General features: G+C 45.8%; 2 protein-coding genes across 15 annotated transcripts in view; one reads left to right on the top strand and one right to left on the bottom strand.

Annotated features, from left to right (window-relative positions):
• TTC34 (tetratricopeptide repeat domain 34) overlaps nt 1-9,852 on the top strand; it is an 88,905-nt gene extending 79,053 nt beyond the window's left edge. For all 13 annotated transcript variants that reach the window (XM_039367831.1, XM_039367828.1, XM_039367830.1 and 10 more), the window contains 7 exons: nt 1-1,555; nt 2,179-2,404; nt 3,135-3,327; nt 4,592-4,758; nt 5,184-5,454; nt 6,179-6,390; nt 7,248-9,852. The exon at nt 1-1,555 is cut by the window's left edge and continues 71 nt beyond it. In XM_039367831.1, coding sequence (XP_039223765.1) covers nt 1-1,555; nt 2,179-2,404; nt 3,135-3,327; nt 4,592-4,758; nt 5,184-5,454; nt 6,179-6,390; nt 7,248-7,769 — 3,146 coding nt within the window. In that variant the 3' untranslated portion in view covers nt 7,770-9,852. The remainder of the gene's footprint in view (nt 1,556-2,178; nt 2,405-3,134; nt 3,328-4,591; nt 4,759-5,183; nt 5,455-6,178; nt 6,391-7,247) is intronic.
• On the bottom strand, nt 9,451-20,251 carry TNFRSF14 (TNF receptor superfamily member 14). Of its 2 annotated transcripts, none has more exons than XM_039367839.1 (8): nt 19,628-20,251; nt 14,826-14,934; nt 14,143-14,268; nt 13,357-13,515; nt 12,835-12,925; nt 11,984-12,153; nt 11,433-11,449; nt 9,451-10,534 (listed from the first exon to the last, which is right to left on the bottom strand). In XM_039367839.1, the coding sequence occupies exons 2-8, from the start codon at nt 14,932-14,934 to the stop codon at nt 10,433-10,435; spliced, it is 774 nt and encodes a 257-aa protein (XP_039223773.1). In that variant the 5' UTR covers nt 19,628-20,251; the 3' UTR covers nt 9,451-10,432. The 2 variants fall into 2 exon arrangements, with proteins under 2 accessions (XP_039223773.1, XP_039223772.1); XM_039367838.1 differs by having other exon boundaries at nt 19,737-20,249.
• Between the last annotated feature and the right edge of the window lie 317 nt (nt 20,252-20,568).

Below are 20,568 nucleotides of genomic sequence, written 5' to 3'. Positions count from 1 at the left end.
AAGCTGGAGAGTTTTGCCAAGAAGGGGATCGGCAACTAGCCAACGGCGAACTCCCATTGGCCACTGCCTTCTATGTCGCTGGATCCCTTCTCTGCTCCCCCATGGCCATCAAGAAGATGGTGGCTCTGGAGAAGGAGGTCCAGGCCAACATGGTCGCCCTACTGGAGAGCTGGTGTCAAGGTGAAAGCCCCATTCCGAAGCTTGAGGGACCCTTGGACCCTCCGCCGCTCAGCGTGGCAACGGTGGCTGCTTTTCTCCTGGCCTTCGACCCCCACAACGTGACCGCCTCGCTCTTCAGAATGGAAGCTTTGTTCAAGGCGGGCCACCCCCACCAGGTGGCCACCCAGTGTGACTCTCTGCTGGAGGTCCACCCTTGCGTGGAGCTGCTTCTCACCCACGCTTTGGCCCTGGTGCTGTCCCAAACGCACTCCCAAGACGGGATCGCGGAGTACCTTCAGGCCTTTGTGGAAGATCGGAACGAGACGGTGACGTTCATGAGCCGGAGACAGAGGAGATACACGGAGAAGATCATCCAGGCTTCTTTGGACTGCCTCTCGCTTCAAGACAACGATCCGAAGGAGATACTTAGCCGGAAAGACCTTTGCTATGACTTCCTGGCTGCCATAGCCCCTGAGGACCTCCGGGTCTGTCACATTCAGGCCAAGCGTCTTTTGGAGCGTCGCATGTACGAGGAATGCGTGTCCCTCTCCAGCAGGGCCTTAGAAGCCTTCTCCTCCAGCGACGAGGAGACCTCAAGTCTTCGGATGCTCCGAGCCGCGGCTTTCTTTGCCATCGGAGGCCACGTCTCGCAGATGCTGATGGACCTCATGGCCGCTTTTGAGGCTCACCCCGAGCTGGCCAAGATCTCCTTTGAAGCCCTCTTCTCTCCAGGAGAGGCTGGAAGAGTGGAGAAGGACAGCCGGGCAGTCCTGGAGGCGGAGTTTTCCGCTTACAGAGAAGCCGTCCGCGTCAGGAACGAAGTCCGGAGCAACGGTGGTCAAGAGTTGATTCCTCCCGTCCTCCGTACGCTCCAGTTTCTCATCCGGATCGCCCCGGGATCTCTGCGGGAACTAAATGTCCGCTTAGCAGATTGCTACCTCCTGGAAGGTAACGTCCCAGCCTCCTTGGAGATTTGCAACCGCCTCTTGGCCTCTGCAGAAGCCACCTACCGGAACACCCTCCTGGCCCAGCGCGGGCTCTGCCACCTTCATGCCAAGCGCCACGCAGAGGCCCTCGGAGACTTCCAAGCGGTCCTGGAAGACGGTACGCCGCATCCCAGCAGCTGCGTGAAGGCCCTGTGCGGACGGGGCCTGATCCGTGCCTGGGCTGGCCAGCCGTATCTCACCGCCTTGGATTACCTGACCGCCTGCGGACTCAGGTTCGAAGAAAGCGGGTTTGTGATCAAGGCCTACGTCCCCTGGAACCAGAGAGGGTTCCTCCTGCTCGTCCTTCAGGAGCAAGTGCAGAAGATGCTGGAGAGGAAGGAGAAAGTCCGTGGCAGGTCAGAGGACCGATTGGAGAAAACGGGATGGATGGACGGCCTCCAGAAGGACGGGTGAGTCAGCTAGCTTGGAAAACCAAGCTTCCTTCCTTCCTTCCTTCCTTCCTTCCTTCCTTCCTTCCTTCCTTCCTTCCTTCCTTCCTTCCTTCCTTCCTTCTTTCCTACCTTCTTTCCTTCTCTCCTTCCTTCTCTTTCCTTCCTTCCCTCCCTCCCTCCTTCCTCCCATTCCCATCTTCTTCCTTCCTTCTTTCCTTCCTTTCTTTCTTCCTTCCTCCCATTCCCATCTCATTCCTTCTTTCTTTCCTTCTTTCCTTCCTTCCTTCCTTCCTCTCTCCCTCCCTCTATTTTCTTTTTCTCTCATTTTTTTGTCTTTCCTTGCTTACTTCCTAACTTTTCTCTTTCTTCCTTTCTCTGCTTCCTCTTCCTTTCTTTTTTTCTATCTTCTTTTTCCTCCCTCCCTTCTTTTTTATTTATTTATTCATCACACTTCTGTGCCACCCATCTCACCCAAGTGACCTTCCTTCCTTCGTCCCTTCCCTCCCTGCTAAAATTTTTCAACGCAGAATTACTCCAATCTTTTGCAAGCTACAGGTCCGAATCTCTGAACCTGCCAGGCTGCTATCCTGAATTTTACTCTTCTCCCCTCACCTCTGCCCTTTCCTCCTCGCTTCGCCCAGGGATCCCTTTGGGATCCACCAACTGGCTTCTCTGCTTCTGGAACTGGACAGTTCGGACGAGGCGTCGCGGCTGCTGTGCGCCGATGCTTTGTACCAACTGGATCGCCTGGAAGAAGCCCACAAGATCCTTCGGCTGGCCCTCTCCAAGGACTCGGAGAAATCGTCCCTTTTGGCCCGGCTGGCTCTTTTCCAGCTGAGGAAAGGCCGCGTCCCTGACTGCAACCAGGTGAGAAATCAAAGCTCCCTTCGCCGTCGCCCGAATTCCTGGGATTTTAAGCAACTTTATGAACTGGTTAATTGTTCTAACGGTCTGAAAATGTCTCCTTAGTTCCAGGTTGCTTCTCTCTTTGTGGGAGTATTGGGGTGGGGGGGGAAATCCACTTTTTCCCTGCAAAACAAAACGGTCAGCGAAGGCTGACCAATCTCACCTGTGTGCTTCTCAGCGAAGCACCTGCACACGGGAGATTGATTGCTGCAAAAGCTCCTTTAGGAAGAAAATATGAGAATGGTTTGTGGAAAAGCTGGTCCGGAAATACTAGCCAGTGTCCAGCAGAGGGCGCTCCTGCCTTTGAAATGGAAGAATGGGCCATTTCACAGGCATGCTTTGCATTATTAAGGAGAATAGGGGTATCAATAAATATGCCTCGATTTACCACCACAACGGAGCGCCAGATTTAGTGGCTTAAGACATTTGTTAAGTGAGGTTTGCCCCATTTTGCGACTTTTCCCACCACGCTTGTTAAGTTAGTAACCTGGTTGTTAAGCGAATCGGACTTCTCCCCCATTGACTTTGATTGTCAGAAGGTCTCAAAAGAGGGTCGCGTGACCCCAGTTGGGGACAGACTTAGCAACTGGTATTTCTGGGATTCAGCTCCCAAGTGTCCCGCATTCCTAGGCAGCTTAACATTTGAGGATGCCAACCACCGTCCATAATTCTCCTTTTCTTTCCCGCCTAGTACTTGAAGAAGTTGATTCAGACAGGCAATTTGTCCTGCCTCCAGGCCTTTGTGAAGGTTTTAAAAGAAGACGACCGAGTCCTGTGGAAAAGCCACTGTCACACCAGGGCTGTGGCTGTCCTGCAAAACGAACCAGGCGAGGTTTATCTGAAGGAAGCCGTTGCCTACCTCTCCTTGGCCATCCCCGCGGGCGGTGAGACGATCCCAAATTATGTTCCTTTCCTTTAGCACAGTAGTTCTCAACCTTTTTAATGCCGCAACCCCCAACCGGTCGTAAGTCGAGGACTACTCAACCGGTCGTAAGTCGAGGACTACTCAACTGGTGCAGCACCGTTTGCAGAATGGGACTTTTGGCGGGCTCAGCAGGGCAGAGACAGCCTGGACAATTCCTATTGGCTTTTGAAAGCCAATAGAATTAGACTCTATTCAAGAGAGTCTATTCTATTGGCTTTCAAAAGCCAATAGAATAAAAGGGAGTAGCACAGCTAAGGAAAAGGGGGGGGGGGGAACTGGCGGACTGCGTTGTTTGGCGACCCCCGTGAAATGGTTGTTCGACCCCAAATGGGGTCCCGACCCACAGGTGGAGAACCACTGGCTTAGAAGTTGCCTTCCTCTGCTCTCTTTCCCTCTTTTCCAGCAGAAAAGTTTCTGCCCTCCCTTTTGCGTCCAAAAACAACGACCCTCTGGGGTAGGCTGGTTGGCTTAGAAGTCTCTGGGGAATCCTGGGAATTGAAGTCCACGTGTCTTAAAAGTGGCCGAGATTGGAAAAACACGACACTGGAATGCCTCTGATGAAAGTCTTTCACATTTTTTAAAGTGAATGGCTGAAAGTTGGAAGGGACCTCAGAGGTCTTCTAGTCCACCCCTCCCCTGCTCAAGCAGGAGACCCTATTCTGTTCTGGATAAATGGTTGCCTAACCCTTTCTTGAAAACCTCCAGTGATGGAGCACTCACAATTTCTAGAGGCAAGCCGTTCCACGGATTAATTGTTCTCACAGTCAGGAAATTCCTCCTTAGTTCTAGATTGGATCTTTCTTTAATAATCTTCCACCCGTTAATTTAATAATCTTTAATCTTTTTGGGGAAACCCTGCAGTTTCCTTCAGATAACAGAGATTGGAATCTAGTTAATGGAATAAAGGGAGAGTCTCCAATTAGCAATTGACTGGCTATTCTTATTGAACGATGTTTTCTTTCTTTTCCTTCACACTGTCTTTTTATTCCTCTATCTCTTCCCCCCACCACCACCCCCAGTTTGTGTTAGTTTTTACTGTTGTAATTGTAACCTCTAATAAAATTATTCATTAAAAAAGCGGGGAGGCTGCCAGCTCTAAGGATGAGACAGAAGGGCAGGGTAAAAATGTTTTTTCAAATCGGAATAAACATATTGTCCCTTTCAAGGTTAATGTATCCAGATGGAAAGCACTGAATCCATTTATTTTTTTTATTTTTGCCTAGGGGGTAAGGCTGTCGATTCCCTTCTGCTGCGCGCTCGTTGTTACGGGCTGCTGGGACAGAAGAAAACAGCCATATTTGATTTTAAGGCTGTCTTAAAAGAAGATCCGAGAAACACCCGGGCTCTTTGTGGGAAAGCGTTCATTCACCTGGCCCTGCATCAGAAGAAGGTGGAAATTGCATTTCATTGTTTTGATTGTTGTTTTTGAATATTCATCATAATGATAGAGAACGGAGAGGAAAGAAGGGAGGGAGGGAGGGAGGGAGGGAGGGAGGAAGGAAGGAAGGAAGGAAGGAAGGAAGGAAGGAAGGAAGGAAGGAAGGAAGGAAGGAAGGAAGTCAGACCCAGCTGATAAAGGGATGACGAACAGAGACAAAATACATCGGTGAATTAGAATTACTTCAGCTTCTCAGCCCGTTGCAATCAAGTTCAGCGAAGCCCAAATGTTGCGAGATGTCAAATTGGATCCATTATTGCTTCAATTTTTAATTGAAGTTGGAGAAACGCAGTCCTATTCCGTGCCCCTTGCTTCCTTAGATCTTCCCAAAAGGAAGGACTTCAATGCTTAGACCATGTCTCCACTCTCCTCCGCAGGAGTCAACACAAGATCTGATCTCAGCTCTCCAAGGGGATCCAGCCTCAGCTATGGCCGAAATCTGCTCTCTAAAGCCGGACACTCAAATCCAAATTCGCTCTTGGCTGCTGGAGTACTGCAAGGATGCGTTGATGGACCTTGGCCGTAGCCAAGACCCCCTTGCGGCAGAAACCTTGAAGGACCTCTCCAAAGTGGGAGAAGCCTTGGTGGAAATGGACAACCAGGACAACGAAACCCACATCCTTTGTGTTGACCTCCAAATCGCAAGGGGTAGGAGAGATCAGGAATAACGTCCAGGAGAACAGGTCCCCAAATTGGGGAGCAGGAAGGACAGGTGTCCCAAAGGTTTTTTTTTTTTTTTCAGGAGGCAACTGGACTTTCTTGTTTTTCTTTGAAGACGTTTCTCTTCTCATCCAAGAAGCTTCTTCAGCTCTGACTGGATGGTTGGGAGTGGAAGGATCTGAAGTGAGAGCTGAAGACGTTTCTTGGTTGAGAAGCAAAATGTCTCCAAGAAAAATGAGAACATCCAATTGCCTCCTGAAAAAAAAAGCATCTTTGGGACCACCATGGATGACTGAGAATCTCCATAGACAAAAGGACAAGTAGGTCTAGCTTGGACACCAAGCTTATTTAGATATTTCTCCTCTAGGTACCTACTACTGGAACATTAAAGTTGGGTGTCCTAGCTATGGACCGATCTTCCCTCCACAGCAGCATGGCTATTTCTATCCTTCAGATTTGAAAACACCCCGCTTTGATGAACACCCCACATTTCTACAGCTGTTTGTCAAGTGTCACGGTCCAGTTGAGCATCACCCATCCCTTTTGAGGGACAGGGATGTGGGGAGAACCCTTTTACCCGTTATATTGAAGAGGAAGAATGGAGGAAAAAAATGAGAATAACTTATTGGGTTCATCGCTAACACTCCAAGTTAAAAGAGGATTTGTCTAGCTGTTGATTTTGTCTAACTTCTGTCTTGATTTTGGCTGGCAGGAAGACCCAAGACTGCTCTGTCGTATCTCCAGAAGATCTTTGGGCAAAGTGAACCCAACGATGCCGTCAACTCTCGGCTGGGAATTCTGCAAGCGATATTGGGGAACTTGAACGGAATCCACATTTTAGCCACCTTAGCAGCAAAGGAACACAAGGACTTAGAGCACCTGATGGGGTTTTTAGATGCCAACCAGCGGCTAAATCTTGCTCAGGTACGTCCACCACCCACTTAAATAACACATCAAACCCAGGTTTAGAAAACAAAGCCACTACGTTCTCATCTTGTGGGACATCCAAGAAATCCTATTTATTCTTGGTTTTTTTGGTTTAACCGATGTGGAAAGACAACGTACTTTTGATTCTAAGGCACTTTGACAGTTTAAACGCTACATTTAACAGAATGACAGAGTTGGAAGGGATCTTGGCGGTCTTCTGGTCCAACTCCCCTGCTCAAGGCAGGTGATCCTACATCATTTCAGCCTATGGCTGTCCAATCTCTTATTAAAAGCCTCTTATTAAAAGCACCCACAATCTCTGGTGGCAAGCTGTTCCACTGATTAATTATCCTCACTGTCATGAAATTTCTCCTTAGTTCTAGGCTGCTTCTCTCCTTGGTTAGTTTCCATCCGTCGCTTCTTGTCCTGCCTTCAGGTGCTTTGGAGAATAGCTTGACTCCCTCTTCTTTGGGGCAGCCCCTGAGATACTGGAAGACTGCTATCATGTCCCCCCCTCCTCCTTCTCTTCATTAAACTAGACCTCCCCAATTCCTGCAACTGTTCTTTGTATGTTTTCGCCTCTGGCCCTCTCATTTTTAAGGGCTGTGTTTCAAAAGGCCCCAGGTCACCACACTTCTGGACCACTGAGATGGTCTTCAGGTTAGAGACGAAGGTTTGGAAGACCTGCAGAAGGCGAGCATTTTGATTCCCAGGCAAAGCACAGTCAGAACATCTCAGCCTCCTGAACTTTTTTGTCGGCTTGGATGTGTGACATCACGCTAAGCCACCTAGGTGTGTGATGGAGAATTAAGCCAAGGCAGAACTGGGGTAACCACCATCATCTTTATCTCTAGGTTGCAGCCAGAGAAGCGAAGGCAATGCTGAAAGACCAGTGTCCCCTAGGAGCTGTCAAATACCTCACCTTAGCTACCTTGGCAAGCCACAATAACCCACAATATCTTCGCCAGCGGGCTGCTTGCTGGACCCAGTTGGAAGATTACCGGAGCGCTCTGGCAGATATCCAGATGGTGGTGCGAAAACACAGCACCAACACCTTGAAAACTCAAATTGGGGACTTCTGTTCCTGGGGACACCTGCTGCTGTCCACTTCGGAGGAGGAGCTGGCCGTAAAGCAATTTATTCACGCCCTACAGCTTGACCAGCCCTTGGCCCTGAGCCATGTCCTCGCCGATCACAGGAGGGAGGAGGTATCCAAAGCCTTCCTACGGACCGCCCACACTTATTTCGCAGCTGGCCATTACGAAGAAGCGTGGACGACTGCAAAGTTTGGCCTCCTGGTTGACCACAACAGCCCTGGCCTTCAAAAGCTAAAAGCCAGAATTAAACGGCAGGCCTCGGGTTGCGGAATTCAATAACGTGTTTCTTGTTATCGATTTAATTAAGTCTAACAATCGCATCGTTCTTGGTGTTTTTTTTTCTCCTTTCCTTTTGCTGGCTACAAAATTCGGTTAACTAAAGAGGGAGACATTTGATTGGATAACCAAGTTTTGGAGGAAGAATTTGACTTATTAAGCAGTTTCTTGAGCTTTTTTTTCCAACATGTGAAGTTGAATGCTTCAACTTCAGACTTGTCTCCTGCTTCCTCTCACTTCCTGCTTGGGCAGTTACCTGGTTTTAACTTCCTGGAAGAAAAGCAGAAGCCGTTTCATCCTCGTTTACCCCTCTGTGAATATCTAGGCAACCTTTTTGTCTTCGGATGTGCCGACTTCATTTCCCTTCGGTCCTCGGCCAGCATGAGTTGGCACGGAATCAGTAAAGGACCCGTCTTGTCCTCAAGTCATAGAATCACAAGGCAGGAAGGGACCTTGGAGGTCTTCTAGTCCACCCCTCTTCCAAGGCAGGAGACCTTACACCATGCTGGACAAGCGGCTGTCCAGTCTTTTTTTGAAGGTCTCCAGCGATGGAGCACTCATACCTCCAGGAAGCAAATGAAGACAATGTCCTAGCTCACGGGGGTCTCCAGGCTTGCCCACTTTCAAGACTTGTGGACTTCAACTCCCAGAATTCCTCAGCCATCCATCTCCTTAAGTAAGATGAGGACTCTCAACCGAACATCCAAAGTTCTGGAGAACCTCTGAAGACATTTGAGGTCCTCCACCTTCCGCGCCTGGGACACCATGCTTGAAAGGCTGCGCTTAATTCAACGCAATTAATATGATTGCTGCGTGGATACAAAAAGGCACCACGTGCCCCTTTTGTTCACACTCAAAATTACAGCCCAGTGAAAATTTTTGCCAGTTAAAGCAAGTTTGGGCAAGGCCAGATACAAAGACTGCACGTTTTTCTCTTCCTCAACCTCAGCATCCTGTCAGTAACTTTTTAAAAAAAAAAAAAAATCCGTAATTAATCCTTAAAAATTAATCATAATCCTTAACCACAATCCTTCATCCTTACAATTCATCATAACCCTTTACAATCATTCTCAACTCTTAATCAATCCTTCATCATCCTTAATGTCCTCAATTTACAGCAGTTCGTTTAGTGACGGTTTGAAGCTACAACGGCACTGAAAAAGGTGATTTATGACCGTTTTTTCACACTTACGACCGTTGGAGCATCTCCGTGGTCACGTGATCGAAATTGGCAACTGACTGGTATGTATGACGGTTTTGCAGCATCTCCCGGGGTCAAACTTCTGACAAGCAAAGCCAAATTCACTTGACAACTCTGTAACTAACTTAACAGAAATTCACAGAAATTTAAGTCGTGCTCACAAGCCGACAACTACGTGCCCTAATTAAGCCAAGGAACAATTACAGGAACGGGAAAGTCTTTGAGTCCATTTACCGTGCCAAGATTTAAAATCCTTCTTCAAGGAAGATCGGGAATCCCCTCTTTCAAATCCGTTTTGTTTATTTCTTGATTAATTCGATTTTAATCCGGTCTTTAATACCCCACCATTAACCCAAAGGCAAACTATACATAATTTTCACCCTCCCTCCCATTTCTGTGGGGAGTGAGGTTAAAAAGTAAATATTAAGGGGAAACAAGTTCCCAACGGAAAAAAAAAAAACAAAGATTGGAGAGTAGAAGAAATTTGCCCGAAAATTTGTTCTTTTTTTAATCAGCAATTATTCTATACAGTAGTGCAGTGTTTCTCAACTTCAGCCCCTTGAGCATAGGTGGACTTCAACTCCCAGAATTCCCCAGCCACGTAGCAGACAAATTTTGAGTTTATTTATATATCATATTTAGAAACGGTTCCTCTCCGTCCTGGAGAAAAAAAACTACGTTAGATTTGTTAGAAAGCATTGCAAAGCATTCCAAGGACAGAGTAAGTTGTTTGTCCGTGATCCACATATACACACTTTTGCAATTCCTTCTCCTTTCCACCCTGTTTCTCACTGAAAAGATGGGTTATATTTTTGCAATACAGACAGTCCTCGGCTCATTTAATTGACTGTTCGAAGTTGCAAAAGCACCAAAAAAAAAAAAAAAGATTTACGGCCATTTTTCACACTGACGACCGTCGTCCCATGAACAAAAATCAGTTTTGCTTGACAACTGGCTCATATTTATGATGGTCATCCCCTTTTGTGACCATTTAACAACAGGGGCAAGAAAGAGTCGTACAAATATCACACTTAGCAACCAAACTTTTGGGCTCCGTTGTTGTAAATCGAGGACTACCTGTATTCAGATGGCCTTTCCTTTTGGAATCGTGGCGTCGGAAGGCTGGATGGGACCTCTGAAGGTCTTCTAGTCCAACCTCCTGCATGCTCGCCAGAGACCGGGAAAAATTGTGGCCCTTATTGTCATTTTTTTTCCTAGTGTTCTTTGTCTGGGAAGATCAGTCTTGCTTTTCCTTGGGAAGAGAGCTTGGCTCACTCTTTAGATCTTCCTGTGTTTCAGCTTAGCCCACCTTCTCTAGCTGAATCTGGAGCAGGATCCTTTCAGAAAGATCCCAACGGAGAAGGTCCAAGTGATCCATTACAAATCAGCTTCCTCGGAGTCTTTTCCCACCCATAATCGCACAAGGAGTGGCCGGCCACAGTAGTGTTGTAAACCTTGTCGCCTCTCAAAGGTTTGCGTAACTTGGCTGTCCAAGATTCGGGTTAGTTTCCTGCACGGGTTTTACCATACTTTCCTTCTCTGGCACGGTGTAAGGTAGTTCCTCTGCCTAAAACCAAGATAATTTTTTTTAAAAAAAAAATCATTACATGATTCAGAATTTACACTCATTTATCAATGAGAATTAGATGGGGCACAACCTTCCCCTAGGTCTTTGGGTCAGGGGACACAAAGAATCATGGAATTCTGGAGTTGGGGGGTCCCTGAAGGTCATCTAGTCCAACCTCCCATTGTGCAGGAAAACATAATTAAAACCGTCCCCATAAGGTGGCCCTCCAGCTTCTTAAAAGCCGCCAGAGATGGAAAACCCACAGCATAATAATAATAATGATAATAATAATAATAATAATGATGATGATGATGATGATGATGATGAAGTTGGAAGGGGCCTTGGAGGTCATCTAATCCAACCCCCTGCTCAGGCAGGAAACCCTATATACCATTTCAGACAAACGGCTTCTGTAAAATGGATTGTACCATTATTATATGGATTGTACCATCAGCAAAGGTTTCACAGCTGAATTTTTTTTTTTTTACAATTCCCCCTGAAAGGATGAATGAAGTTCTTTTGTGTTGCTTCCCCTCCCGTGGCTGCCATTTTGTGACAGCTCCCACGGTGTCGCAGCTTTGAGGACGGGAGAATTCGCAGGAAAGGAGACCTCAGGTTTTGTGCGTGAAAATGCTTGATTTTTTTTTAATTAATTGTATAGTCTCATTCTCGGAGCATGGGAATGACGAGAAATTAAAGCGGGACCCCGAAGTTATCAAATCCAAAGGGCATTGCAAGACTGAGCAGGGGGTTGGACTAGATGACCTCCAAGGTCTCTTCCATAATTATTATTATTATTATTATTATTATTATTATTATTATTATTATTATTATTATTATTATTATTATTACTTTTTGGTTAAAACAAACAAACAAACAAAAAACGCCTCCTGCTTACCTGTCTTTTGCCGAGTGCTGCAAACCAAAAAAAAGACATTTTCTTAGAAATGTGCATTCTGTTTTACTGAACATTAAAAGGCTAAATTAGCAAAACCCCTCCCACTCCCACTTATTTTCTCCCCAACCAGTGAAACTTTTTATGCTTAGATGGGGGAAATACAGAATTTATGGCACGCTGGCTGAGGAATTCTGGGAGCTGAAGTCCACCAGTCATCGAAGGGCCAAGATTGAAGACCCCTGTCTTAGATGGTAAACTAACCTTGGCATTTTCAGCCAAGGATAGAATAGAATAGCAGAGTGGGGAAGGGACCTTGGAGGTCTTCTAGTCCAACCCCCTGCTCAGGGTGTTGCTGACCTGATCATCTTTATAGTTTTACTCTGGAAGCAAAACTAATTCATCACCTTTATTCCCCCACTTTGTGGCTTGCTTCAAAATAGGAGTAAAAAAAAAAAAGATCAACTGTTTATAGCTATTGTAATTGGCACTGATATCATTATAACTGCCATGTACATACACACACACACACACACACACACACACCTACCTACCTTTCAGGCACTTTTTATTTTTCCACAGTACAAAGGTTAAAACCGGGGCCAGGATCAGCAAACTGATGATTACAGGCAAAATTATTTCAAGGTATTTTGGTTGGGGCCCACAGACCACATCGGAAGTGGCATTGCCTGTGTGTTTTTCGAGTAAGCCTTTCTCACTGCAACTGAGGAAAGACAACAAGAAACATTGAAGGAAAGAAGAAGGAGGGGAGGGGAGGGAGGAAGGAAGGAAAGAAAGAAAGGAAGGAAGGGAAGAAGGAAAGGAAAAGAAACATTGACAGAAGAAGAAAGGGAAGGGAGGGAGGGAGAGAAAATGGGAAAGGAAAAGAAACCTTGAAGGAAAGAGGAAGGAGGGGAGGGTGGGAGGAAGGAAAGAAGGAAGGAAGGGAAACAGGAAAGAAAAAGAAACATTGAAGGAAAGAAAGGGAAAGAGAAGGAAGGAAAGAAGGAAAGAAAATAGGAAAGAAAAAGAAACATTGGAGGAAAGAAAGAAAGGGAAAGGGAAGGAAGGAAGGAAGGAAAGAAGGAAGGGAAATAGGAAAGAAAAAAAAACATTGAAGGAAAGGGAAAAGGAAGGAAGGAAGGAAGGAAGGAAGGAAGGAAGGAAGGAAGGAAGGAAGGAAGGAGAAAAGATAAAAGAATTGAAAATGCTCCTAAGTATTCATTCACCAGAGAGAGACAGTTCATTGTAGACAAACTGGTGAGGACAACAGCTAAAATTTGTGCAGATTGCTGGATTAAAAACCAGGAGAAGCAGAAATTATTAGAAAAAGAGAGAGAAGGATTTTTTTAAAGGACGTGGTTTCAAAGAAACCACATTAGTAAAGCAGCTGAAAGGTCCTTACTTGGTCCATTTCATGCAAGAAAATGACATTTTTTTAGCTGAAAATGTCCCCAGAGGACAGGGCTCAAATAGCACATCGTCATTTTCGGTGCCTGTAAAAATAACGAAAAAAGATTGACAGGGTCTCCGTAGGCTCAGCGCATGACGGAGCAAGAGAGAAGGAGCCTGTGAGTGGTTTTCGGCATCAGGGGAACAGTTTTACATATACGTAGTCCTTGATTTACGACAGTTCATTCAGTGGCCGTTCAGAGTTACAACGGCCCCCCCCAAAACCTGACTTAGGACCGTCGTTTCACACTTACACCCGTCGCAGCGTCCCTATGGTCACCTGATCCAAATTCACACGCTCGGCAACCGGTTCACATTTACGACGGTCGCCGTGTCCCGGGGGTGTCATGTGATCTCCTTTTTGTGGCCTTCCGACAATCAAAGTCAATGGGTGGCTTAACAACTGTGCGACTAAATAACTGCAGCGATCCACTTAACAGGTGTGACCAGAAAGGTGCGTCGTAGGGGTTCTTACCAAGTTGTGTCACCCTGAAGCCAGGAGGAGCGATTGTATGCCTCACACACACGTCGCAGGAATCTTCCCCCAGTTGGTGTATACAGAAAAAACCTGGCTGGCAGGTGCATTTTGTGTTCTTCGTGTAGTGGCACCGCTCTTTAACTTGCATGTGATTTCCTGCAAGGCAGAACGACACATGTTCACAAATGCTGGGTCCTCTTGAGGTCCTATAGCCCGACCCCCACCAGCCTCAATCTGCTTTGGCCAGTCTAGAGAAAAGAAGGACCGGGGGGGGGGGGGAAACGTGATAGCAGTCTTCCCATATTTGAGGAGCTGCCCCAAAGAAGAAGAGGGGGTCAACTTATTTTGCAAAACACCAGAAGGCAAGACAAGAAAAAAATAGATGGAAACTAATCAAGAAGAGAAGCAACCTAGAATTAAAGGAGAAACTTCCTAACAGTGGGGACAATTAACCTGTGGAACAGCTTCCCACCAGACGTTGTGGGTCCTCCATCACTGGAGGTTTTTAAGAAGAGATTGGATAGCCATTTTTCTGGAATAATCTAGGCTAGGGTTTCCTGCCTGAGCTGGGGGTTGGACTAGAAGACCTCCAAGGTCCCTTCCAGCACTATTCTGATTAATTGATCTATTGATTGCATTTTCCTGGTGGCTAGGATAAAAATGGGAGGAAGAAAAAAAAAAAAAACGGGGGTAACAGAAAACCCGTTTCCTAAACTCGAGCAATCCCGCCCAGAGAATCCCTCGGCTAATCTGCTCGTTAGATCGATCGGTTTGTCCCTTTACCTGGAGGGCATTCCCGGCACTTTAAGCAGTTGGTCAATCCGTTGGGATGCTCGGTAAACCAGCCAGGGTTGCAGGAAACGCAGGATGTACCCGAACCCCTGGTGCAGTGTCTTAAAACTCGGAGTCCTAGGTTAAAGAGATCCAAAAGAATCACAGAATCCTAGGGCTAGAAGGGGTTCTATTCTGATTGGTTGACTGATTGACTGATTGAAATGGTCTAGGGTCTCCTGCCTGAGCAGGGGGCTGGACTAGAAGACCTCCAAGGTCCCCTTCCAGCTCTATTCTGATTGATTGATTGATTGATTGATTGATTGACTGATTGATTGACTGATTGAAATGGTCTAGGGATCCTGCTTGAGCAGGGGGCTGGACTAGAAGACCTCCAAGGTCCCTTCCAGCTCTATTCTGATTGATTGATTGATTGATTGATTGATTGAAATGGTCTAGGGTCTCCTGCCTGAGCAGAGGGCTGGACTAGAAGACCTCCAAGGTCCCTTCCATTGATTGATTGATTGATTGAAATGGTCTAGGGATCCTGCTTGAGCAGGGGGCTGGACTAGAAGACCTCCAAGGTCCCCTTCCAGCTCTGTTATTCTATGTCCTGTGTTCAATCTCAACTCAACCTGTTTCTTCCACCCTTCAGCCCCTCTCCTTGCCATGCAGAACAGAGATTCTTCACCTACCTGCGCCACACTTGGGACAACACTCCCCCTCAATGGAGTATTCCCACGATTCACAGGAAGAGGCATTCCGAAGGAGCAGCAGGTGAATGACTACGGCCAGGCGAAGCATCTTTCATAGAAAGGGGGGAGGAGGAGGAGGAGGAGGAGGAGAAGAAGAAGACGAAGAAGACGAAGAAGAAGAAGAAGAAGAAGAAGAAGAAGAAGAAGAAGAAGAAGAAGAAGAAGAAGAAGAAGAAGAAGAAGAAGAAGAAGAAGAAGAAGAAGAAGAAGAAGAAGAAGAAGAAGAAGAAGAAGAAGAAGAAGAAGAAATATTTGTATTGCAAGGTAACAATTCCACTCCTTTTTTTTTATTTTTTAAAATTCTACAGTATATAATTGATTCAGAACTAAGGCGTGAAGCAAAGATAAAATCCAGTCTCAAAACTCCATTTTGCAGTTCAGTTCCCGACTGTCTGACTCTTGTTTTCCAAGCAGAGTTTACTCAGGACAAAAAAAAAAAGATTTATTTCTGGACTTTGCCCTAACATGTAATGTTTCGCTTCTGTAAATTTTTCCTGCTTCATTTGAGCAGCAGGATAGAAAGAATGGACAGGTAGTCAAGGACCGCATCTGAGCCCAAAGTCAGTTGTGATGTCTTGCCCCAGTTGTTGAGTTAGTAACACAGTCGTTAACTGAATCTGGCTGTTGACTTTGCTCGTCAGAAGGTCACAAAAAGGGGGTCACATGACCCCGGGACGCTGCGACCGTCATAAATACGAGTCAGTTTCCGAGGGTCTGAATTTTGATCACATGCTGCGACGATCGTAAGTATGAAAAATAGTGGAACAACCTGCCTCCAGAAGTTGTGAATGCTCCAATACTGGAAGTTTTTAAGAAAGAGACTGGACAGCTATTTATCTGAAATGGTCTAGGCCCAGGTTTCCTGCCTGAGCAGGGGGTTGGACTAGATGACCTCCAAGGTCCTTTCCAACTCTGTCATTCTATTCTATTCTATTCTATTCTATTCAACCTTCACTTGAAGGTTGTGGACATCACCCTCATGCATCAAACTGATGCTTTCATGATGCAGAATGGAGGAAGGATCACTGGGTGGTCTACTTTCCATCTCCGCTGCAGTTATGTGCAGAAAAAAGCGAAGAGCTGGAACAACCTATGGCCCTTCCCTTGGGAGCTGCTCCTTCAAATTATTCATAATCTTATTTTCAACGGAGTCAACTCAATTTGTGTAAAGATAAACAAACAAGCAAGAAAAGTTTGATATTCATTCCTCCACTTTTTAACTCTTACTTCTTATTCTTCTCATTCTCTGTCTCTGCTAGTGCCTGGATCTAATTTTCCGAGATATTTGTTTTTTCCCCTTAATGTTTCCTGGGGTTTTAGTAAACATGACAGCTGTTTTCCCGTTCAAAATTCCCAGCTGCGGTTCCCAAGGCAGCTGATATTTTTGGCCTACAACAGGAAATAATCGTTTGAGGTCCTAACTAGTAGTTCAGCTGTCGCAGCCTCAGATCCTTCTTGGGTCTGTACAGTTAGTCCTCGACTTACGGAAACCGAAAATTTCCGTTGCTAAGCAAGAGGGGCCATTAAGTGCCTCGTTTTACGCCTATTTCTTGCCGCAGTCGTTAAGCGAATCGCTGCCCGTTGTTCAGATAACCAGACGGTCGTTAAGCAAATATGGCTTCCCCATTGACTTTGCCGGTCAGAAGGTCACCAAAGGGGAAACCAGGGGACCCCGGGGCGCTGCGCCCATCATAAATACGAGTCACTCGGCAAGCCTCCGGATTTCGATCCCGCGACCACGGGGACGTAAGTGTGAAAAAAACGATCATCAGTCCCCTTTTATCCCCTCTCCAGGGTCGAACGGCCACTAAATGAACGTCGTAATTCGAGGACCGCTCGTAATTCCGAGAGTCTTTTTCGGAGAGCCCTTCCTGCATTGCACGGCGGTCGAGAACCAAGGAAATTGGGAATAGAAAATAGAAATAGAAATAAAATTAAATTATTTCTTTCCAGAGCTAAGGTGGAAGGAAATGGCAATTAAGCGCAGAAGATGAAATGTCCATTTGGTTTGGCAAAGGTGCAACCATCTTCCCGGATACGGCGAAGGGGGCAGGGGTCACCTGGCTTCCCAGCTAGGGAAACTTATATTTACATTTATTTAATCTTTGGCTCCAGCTTGCTGGCTGATTTGCAGAGCTGGGGGGAACAACCCGCAGGGCTTGTGATCTTGGAAATGACTCAAAGGCTCTTTTTTCCACGCCTCTCTCCAAGCTGACAGAGGGTAGCTACACACACACACACACACACACACACACACACACACACACACACACAGTTCAGGAGAAGGTTACTGAGAACAATTAATCAGGTTCCAGAAGTTGTGGGGGCTCCATCTCTGGGAGATTTTTCAAGAAGAGACTTTTAAAATTTAGAAGAGGGTTTGGAGTTGGCACAATCTCAATTTTCCACGTTTCCATAAGAAGAAGACCTGGGGAATTCCTGTTCTGTGCAAACAGCAGCTATACAACTGCTGTTTTGCAATAATTGCATAAAAGGGTTAGTTGACAGGTTTGCATGACCATGCACGGCCTCAAATTCTGCTTTTTTTTTTTTCAGGCACTGTAAGTAAGTCTAACTTTAACTAAAATTTAACCAGGAGCATGCAGATTTAAAAAGAGCCAGGAAAAATATTAGCTTAACCTGGAAAGTAAATAAGATGAAAGCAGAAATGAAGGCCCTGGTTTTTTTTCTTTTCATTTTTGCTGCACAAGCTGCAAAAAAAATCAGAATTGACTAGGTAGATCTTAACAAACGGCTTTGCAATGCATTTTCAGGCAAGTTCTACCCTGAGTCAGATTGAAATCACCAGGAAAAAAAAAAACCCTGTAGCTAAATTAGCAAAAAAAAAAAATGTGTTAATTCGTTTTAAAAAGCGGCTTTGATCCTTTGGCTGACTCAAATCTCCTTTCAAGGAAATGGAGAGGATATTCGACTCAAAAAATGAATCGCAACGCACTCTGGTCTTCCCGGAAAATGTAATTCTGCCCTTTCATTGGCACCTTTATCACTGTTTTTACTTTAACGCCAGCAACAAAACATTACAGGAAACGGTAAAATTTGGCATCAACTTTGCCTGAAAGAAAAAAAATCCATTGAAATCTGAGCACAAACCAGGTTGGTGAAAGTGGAATTTCCTCCAACTTTTTTCCACCTTTTAAAATGTAATATTTCCTGACAAGAAAAGAGAATTTCGAAGTTGGGAAAATTGGATTTTTCTTGACTAGGAAGAAGTCCGCTGGCAAATCATGAGATTCTTCTGTTTATGACACCGTCGGTATTTTTCTGCATTCTCCTCCGGATTTTTGCATCCAGGGAGTGGCCGGCCAGGCAAACACACACATACCAGAAAAAAGCGAGACGTGCAAAAAATAAAAATAAGCAATTCTCTGGGTTTTCCAGGTCCCACCCACTCAGGTTTTACTTAGCGCTTGTGGCAAAAAAAAAAAAAGCTCTTTTATTTTTTCTAAGAAAAAAAAAATCCCCATCCTGACAAAAAAGGGAAGATGTTGTTATTTTTCTTCTTTTCCTTTCTCTTTTAGTTCTGCGAGGAAGTTCAAAATTACAATTTGGGACTTTAAAGAACGGGAAGTGGGGAGGGGGACGGCCAGCCCTTCTGGGAATATGAAAAGATAGATCAAACTGGGGACTTGGGTGAAATTTTGTAGCTTGACAGAGATCTGGGATTCTCGGCCTGGCCTACTCCGCAGGGCTGTTGTGAAAACAGTTCCTACGGTGAGAACTTAACGGTCACAATTCTGCCCCAGCTTTTCGTTGCTAAGCGAGACGGTTGTTACCTAAGTTTTGACCCATTTTATGACTTTTTTCCCTTCCCAACTGCTGCAGTTGTTAAGTCAGTCACACGGTCGTTAAATGAATCTTCCCCCTTGGCTTTGCCGGTCCAAAGGTCGCAAAAGGGGGCTTGCGAGATCCCCCCCCCGGGGACATAACTACGAGCCGGTTGCCCAAGCATCTGAATTTTGATCACGTGACCGCGGAGACGCAGGCAACGGTCGCTAAGTGTGAAAAACAGTCGTAAGTCACTTTTCCCCCCGGCGTTTGGCCCCACCCACCACTGACTTTAAACCCTCCCCCCAATCATTGTAGGGCTGTACCCCTGTCGGCACACCCCCCCAATCTGAGTCTCTGACCCCCAACTTTTTAAAAATATATATATATATATATAAATACAGTTACAATCCCCTAGCCACAAATAGCCCATTTTTTCTCCCTCCTGCATTTGGGAACTGAGTTCACACGACACATTTGAACCCCTCCATCTAAGGACGGGTTTTAGGGTTTTCCAGGGCACTTTTCTCATTGGGGGGTCAATGCCTGCCCCTGCAAATCTCTGCCAGCCGTGGGGAAGGAGGGGGGGGGACCCAGATTCTGCCTTGGAAGCCAATTAATGCTTCAAAATCTGGCATTGGCCCTGACTCCTGTTTTGTTCAGAGCATTTTCACTTTTGTTCCCTGAGTTACTGGAAAAAGGAAGAGAAAGACACACACCAAAAGACACCAGAGAGCTTCGCCTTGTCTCCAAGCCAGACAGTAGAAATTCACACTTCTTGCATGGCTGACCCCCCCCCCAACCGCAGCACAAGTTTCTAGTCCCTGGTGATAGCTGTCATTCACAGAATTGCAAGAACCCCACCAAAACCAACCACCTCTGAATAATAATAATAATAATAATAATAATAATAATAATAATAATAATAAAGAGCCCTTCTGCTTTCTTTTACCCACCTCTGCTTCAAGTGGCAGACCGTTCCACCGGCTAATATTTCCTGGCTCTGAAGGGCGACTGAAAGCTTTTGCTATATAGATTCTCTTCCATTTTAAAGCATGGACTTACCAGGAACATGTTCCCCCCAATTACAGCGATCCCAGAGAGAGAAGGAAAGCCATAGGATCAAGGCTTTCTGAAGTTGCTTTCCAGTCAATGGCTTCCCTGCACGGCATCCCAAACTTCTTCCGATCGTTTGATTTTATTTATTTTGTTAATTCCTCTGAAATTAGCCCTTTCTCTCCTGGAGAAAGTGTTTTTTTTTCCCCTCCAGCCAGAGAGATCCAGTCTTGTCGAAAGTTGAAGTGAAAATGAAAATAATTTTCTCTCCAGCTCTCACAGTAGCCTCATTTCCTGATCTGGATCCTTTGTGTATATTGTTTATTCAGCGAGTTTCCTTGCTGCCAGCTCGGAAAACCTGATCAAGGTCTTCTTTGATTCTGTGTTCTGGTTCGTTGCACAGTGACAGCCAGATGTTTAGCCTGGATTTTGCAATTTTGTGCAGCTCTCCAGTCTTGGAGAGGCAGATGTTTCATAATGTGAAAGAGAGCGTCGCAGGATGTCAGCTGTTCCCAGCCAAGTAGCCTTTTGCAACTGACCGATGCTGGTGTTGTCAACACCAAGGGTTTTATTAGGGTGGGTTGCATCATTTCAGCCAGATGTTTAGCCTGGATTTTGCAATTTTGTACACCTCTCGAGTCTTGGAGAGGCAGATGTTTCACAATATTAAATATAGCAGAATAGAATAGAATAGAATAGAATAGAATAGAATAGAATAGAATAGAATAGAATAGAATAGAAGCTGGAAGGGACCTTGGAGATCTTCTAGTCCAGCCCCCTGCTGAAGCAGGAGAACCTACACCATCTCATACAGGTGATTGTCCAGTCTCTTCTTAAAAAC

This window comes from Crotalus tigris, unplaced genomic scaffold (genome assembly GCF_016545835.1).
Source record: "Crotalus tigris isolate CLP2741 ecotype Arizona unplaced genomic scaffold, ASM1654583v1 scf7180000020588.15403103151:6194809, whole genome shotgun sequence".
NCBI lineage: Eukaryota > Metazoa > Chordata > Lepidosauria > Squamata > Viperidae > Crotalus > Crotalus tigris.
Note: the sequence above shows the minus strand (reverse complement) of the source record. Positions and strands in the feature narration are given on the sequence as shown.